The sequence below is a fragment of the Pterocles gutturalis genome, unplaced genomic scaffold (genome assembly GCF_000699245.1).
Source record: "Pterocles gutturalis isolate BGI_N339 unplaced genomic scaffold, ASM69924v1 scaffold8056, whole genome shotgun sequence".
Classification (NCBI taxonomy): domain Eukaryota; kingdom Metazoa; phylum Chordata; class Aves; order Pterocliformes; family Pteroclidae; genus Pterocles; species Pterocles gutturalis.
Genome location: NW_010102980.1, coordinates 87,499 through 93,286, shown reverse-complemented (window position 1 = coordinate 93,286; position 5,788 = coordinate 87,499). Strand labels below are relative to the sequence as shown.

Sequence of the window (5,788 nt, the reverse complement as noted above, 5' to 3'; positions counted from 1 at the left end):
AGGAATGATCCCAGTTCGCAATTCTGGCGACCTCTTTACCACAGCCATAACAAACAGCATGCATCACATTTTGAAAAAAAGCATGAAAAGATGTTTTTTCTGTGTTATTTGAGCACCATGGGCCTTAAAACTTCACTCATAGACAGACTGCTGAAGACATTTAACATGAAAGGAAGCAGAGAAGTATCTCATGGCATTCCAGAATGTCCCAGCACATAATTTCGATTTATTTCCCGGCAAGGTAGGTTACCAAAGCACTTCTGAAAATACCACCAAGAACATGCTACAAATTATTTCTAAGTTTCCAAGTACTTTTGAAGATATGGCTATCACTACCTAAATTACTATGAAAAATGGGTTCCTAAGTCACTTAGATGATTTTTCACCTCCGAGTCCTCTGCGTATCGGTATGACTGGGATGGCAAGTTGCTCGGCAATAACAAAAGAAACAAATGGGGGGGGAAAAAAGAAAATAAGAAATACATGTTACAATACACGGGACCTTCTGTAAGGCTGTTGTGCACTGGCATGCTAATTTTTGTGTGGAAGGTATTATATTCTGTCCTTTCTGTGTATAACACAAATATAATGTATATGTGTATATGTATACCAAGAGAGAGTACACTATACATACTACAGAATAGTGTGTACTATACATATGTATACATTTCATACATAGTACAATGTGAACTACACATTGATTACTCTGCTATAAACTACAGTCTTGACTAGAGATTGCCATGAGTTTATCTGGATATACCATGCTTATTTCATGTGCTAAACAACCCTTCATAAATGTGTTCAGATGATCTCCCAAAAACAACTTGTGCATTTAAACTCCCTACTAAAAACAATCACTATATTTTAACATTTGTGTTAGGAGAGAGCCTTGAGTTGAAGGCAGAGCTTCATTGCAGTAAGTGCAGCTTGTATCTAAGCCAAGAGACAATTCCTCAAGAGAGCAGACAGCCCAGGCAGACAGAACTGCTTCTGTTCTTCCATTGACATTACAAACATTGGGATCATGATGTTGACGAGACCAAGAAGCAATGTTTAGTTAAAAGCCCCTTGGGTCAGTAAGTGCTTCAATCAAAATACAATACCAGTCAAATGACAACCATATAAAAAAAATGTGTTCCTGCATCCTGCAGAAAAATGCACAAGCTGTTACTTTTGATGGAGTTGTATGTTTTTTAAAGTTTAATAATTTATACTGAATGCATAAAAGAGAGCAAACTGTCCTAGCCTACAGCAAGGACTTGACAGCAACATTTCACTCTGTAAAATTAAGCTGTTACATACACATATTTGAAGCTATGAGAAATGTTCCTTTTCCACATCCCTTCAATCGAACAAAGGGAGTAGGAGCTGGCAGTTACTCCATTTTCTGAAAAACTAGGAAATTTATTCAGCTGCCTAAATGTGGACTTAGGGTTACATCCTCAAAACAGCCTAACAATTTCAGTGCTTCATTTCCAGCTACACTGTAGCCCAGTGGCATTCATAGCTCTGAAGTAGCTACTGGCTCATCCTAAGACAAAGAAGGGAATCCACAGAAATCACACAGCAGGGACTGAGGCACCTCAGCTGTGCAAGGAGATGGATGAGGTTTCTGTCCTGCTACTGAGACTCAGGAAGAGACTCCTGACTCCTTTAGCTTTCTAAACCCTCTACCAAAGACTTAACTTTCACTCAGAAGTGGTCCCTCCACACATCCCAGGTGACACACTGGGTAGCCTGGACAATGAAAACCTGCCGTCAAGCTGTCTGTCATCTCTGACTTGATCTGGAGCTGTGCTTTGGACAGGCTCTGTTTTTGATAATATGTTGCAGGACCATTCAGAGGAAGTATGTCTCACTGAATCTGCTCCAAAGCAAACACATTATTAAGCAGTGAATGACAGAGAGAGGGAAAGAAACCAAGCCCTGAAATCAGCAGACCATAGACTTGAGCTCCATATCAGAAGGCACAGAAATTAGATTTAAGTCCCTCTACCAACAAATAGTCGAATAAAATTTGAGCTAAGTAGAACAGGTAGAATCAAGATTTTCTCACCCCCAGCAACCACAAGTGGGCACTTCTGAGAGGACAGGTTCACAGCCCTGTTCTGGTTTACATGAGAAGACAGAGTTGAAAAGAAATCTTCCTCTAGGGAGGTTGTAACCACCAAACTGTTTGGTACATTGCCATCAAAACCCCATGGCACCAGCTGTTTCATGTCTGGGGTCCAGTTCAGTAGTCACAGGGATAATGCTGGAGCTTTGGATGTGACTTAAGGCACGGAACGACATGGCAGCAGCACTGATGATTTTGGGAATTTGCTACTGCCTGAATTCCTGGATACACAACACCTAAATGACTTTCCTGGGCAGCCTAACTGACATACCTGTACCAGGCTAAGTCTCTGAGTGACTGTGTAGCATTTTAAAAATAGGACACAAGTTCCTAATTCTGCTCTTTTCTGGACTTTATTGAAGACCAGTAATGGTTATACCTTTGGGGGAGTCTGTACGTTGCCAGTCTTGCTGGGCTGAGTCGGATATGGAAGCGTTGCACTGAGATGAGAGAACTAAAAAGCAAAGGAAAGACATTTTCAGTGTGAATTCCTACATACGGCATTATCCCTTCCCCACCAGCTAGTCCCCATCCTGCAGCTCCAAATCACTTTGATTTTATTATGGGAGGACTTTACCAGAAGGCACAGAACTTAGATTTAGGTACTTCTATCAGTAAAAAGTTGAATAAAATTTGAGCTAAGCGGAACAGGTAGAATCAAGATTTTCTCACCCCCAGCAACCACAAGTGGGCACTTCTCAGAGGACAGGTTCACAGCCCTGTTCTGGTTTACATGAGAAGACAGAGTTGAAAAGAAATCTTCCTCTAGGGAGGTTGTAACCACCAAACTGTTTGGTACATTGCCATCAAAACCCCATGGCACCAGCTGTTTCATGTCTGGGGTCCAGTTCAGTAGTCACAGGGATAATGCTGGAGCTTTGGATGTGACTTAAGGCACGGAACGACATGGCAGCAGCACTGATGATTTTGGGAATTTGCTACTGCCTGAATTCCTGGATACACAACACCTAAATGACTTTCCTGGGCAGCCTAACTGACATACCTGTACCAGGCTAAGTCTCTGAGTGACTGTGTAGCATTTTAAAAATAGGACACAAGTTCCTAATTCTGCTCTTTTCTGGACTTCACTGAAGACCAGTAGTGGTTATAACTTTGGGGGAGTCTGTACATTGCCAGTCTCGCTAGGCTGAGTTGGATATGGAAGTGTTGCACTGAGATGAGAGAACTAAAAAGCAAAGGAAAGACATTTTCAGTGTGAATTCCTGCATACGGCACCGTCCCTTCCCCACGAGCTACCCCCAATCCTGCAGCTCCAAAGCACTTTAATTTTATTATGGGAGCCATCCACAGCAACTGTAAAATTAATTGGCATTTCTGACTTGCTGCTGAGGTGACTTAACGTTTCCCCGGGCACAGTGTCACTTCATAGACACCTTTTCTTGAGGAAAGCCTCTGTGTGACCAGTCCAAGGCAGGGGATGCTCAGCCTGCCCAGGAGGTGTGAGCTGGGGCCCCCCTGCCATAAATCCGGAGACTACTGTTCTCCCAGCAGGGACGTGTGCTCCTCACTGCTCCTCTCAGTGCAGGACCTGCTGCCCCTTTCATGCCAAGCTGTCAGGCTGCGAGCTATGATGGCGGGGCACTTTCCTGCTCTGCTGCTAGCACCACAGAGGGGACAGCATCCCACCACGGGGAGGGAGCGCCGGAGGAAGCCACCACACTGCCAAGGATACAGCCAGGACTGCCTTGGGAGTTCTTTATGTGGTAAGACAACATACATCTGCTTGAACTTTCATCTGTGGTTTCTTCCTGTCGCAGCAGGGAGAGCACCTGTCACCCTGGCACCGCACTGTGTGTCCCTAAAGATCTAACACATCCCCACGCAGTGTACAGAGCACAGTGCATTGTCATGATGCAGCACACTGTCACCCGTAGTGGGGTCTCACCAAAATCTGTGGCAAATTTGGAACTGCAGCAAGACACCTCCAATGTCAAATGGTGAGACAGATGGAGCATCAAATGGGCTTCCCCTGCAACAGGACACTCACCCTGGGTCTTTCTGCATTTCCCAAAACCCAGCTGGAGCCCCATTCCTGAGCCAGGGAATGGCAGGGAAATCCAAATGGCCAGCAAAGGGCAGGTCTAAAGGGCACAGTGTAAACAAGCTTTTGTGGGACAGTTTGTCAAATAAACCCATTTGAACAAGCATTTGTGTGCTCATACAACGGCACTGAACATGGAGGGGGCAGATAGTAGCAATTAACAGTGGCAGGGCAGAGAGCATCACAAATTGTGTGAATTACACAAACTGGGGACTGGCTTAAAGCTACGCAGACTCAGGAGAAATGTCTCCCAAATTAAGCTTTCTACCCTCAGCTTATCAACATATACTTACACCTCCATCTTGACTTTTGCAACTTTTTGTTCCTTGAGTAGATAAATGCACCTTCCCAGAAGACACTGACTACACTGCCCACATCTACAGCGCTCACAGACTTCAAAAAATATAACTAGGGGCATGCAGGACTTTTCTGGTTGGTGACTAAACCAGACAAGTCAGAGGAACATTGGGATCCAAAATGGGGGTTTTTCCAAGTTTTAACCAAAAGATACCAAAAGGTAGTAACTTCTGGTTAAACAAAACCAAAATGTTTTGTTTCATTTGGAAGAGCTTTTAAGCCATTCACAAACTTTTTCTTCTGATAATTTAAGCCCAGTTTCAAATTAAGAAAAAAAAAAAAAGAGTACAAAATCAAAGCAAATATTTCACTAATATAATTTTTTACAGTTCAATTTTTTTCAAAGTTTTGTATTCTCTCCTCCTTCCTGGATTTGTTGTCACATTGTTTTTTGTTGTTTTTTTTTTTCTAATTGATGGCTTTGATTTGAACTTCTCTCTTGCCCAGCCAGATACAGTTTTATGGGGAAGAGGGAGACCACCCCACAAAAACCACCCAGCATGGCTTTCATGTGCCTAGTCACAGAGTATGACAGCAGTCATACAACTGGGATAGCCCCCACCTCCCAACTCCTTCCACATCAAAGATGCAGATCCTTTCCTGATATAAGGCCTTGCTAATTAATTAGAAGCTACACAGAGCATTTAATATCCACTCAGATCCTCACTGGGAGTTGCACTCATCTAACCAAAGGCAGAATTTGAGTCTGATTTTAAACCTGTGCCTCATTTTTACATTTATTACCCACTCCCTATAAATTAGTTGGGGGAAGGATGGAGGAATACTTTAAACTTTCCGCATGCAGAGATCTCAACATTTATCTAATAATTTTCCAGTAACCTTAAAAGAATTTTGAGCAAACTAAATTACATGAGAAGAAAAGAAGGTACCAAAGCTCAGGTTATGAGACCCCCATCTTACCACTTCTGTTGTCGTTGCTCCAGCCAGAGCAATCATGCTTTGCATGAGGAGCAGCACAGCCACCTGTGTGTGCTTCATCTTCTCAGCCAGCAGATGTGACAGCAAAGGGACAAAGGAGGTCTTTTATGGCAAAGTCTGGGGATTTCCCCAACCAAACCTTAAGGAACTTGAATTATATTTTTTTTAAGTTTTTGAAGAAGTGATGTCACGAAGTCATATAAAAACAGGTGCCAAATTACTAATGTACAAAGAGCATACAAGTTACTCACTACATCCAATTTCCTAACAGAAAAGCTTTCCCATATGGTGCAGTATTTAATCTTAATCTTGGT

At 42.9% G+C, this 5,788-nt stretch overlaps 1 protein-coding gene across 1 annotated transcript in view; it reads right to left on the bottom strand.

The window, feature by feature from the left end:
* LOC104471240 (olfactomedin-4-like) overlaps positions 1-5,534 on the bottom strand; it is a 23,126-nt gene extending 17,592 nt beyond the window's left edge. Inside the window, 3 exon segments of the mRNA XM_010086509.1 lie at positions 2,496-2,556; positions 3,229-3,239; positions 5,457-5,534. Of these exon segments, the coding sequence (XP_010084811.1) occupies positions 2,496-2,556; positions 3,229-3,239; positions 5,457-5,534 (150 nt within the window).
* Between the last annotated feature and the right edge of the window lie 254 nt (positions 5,535-5,788).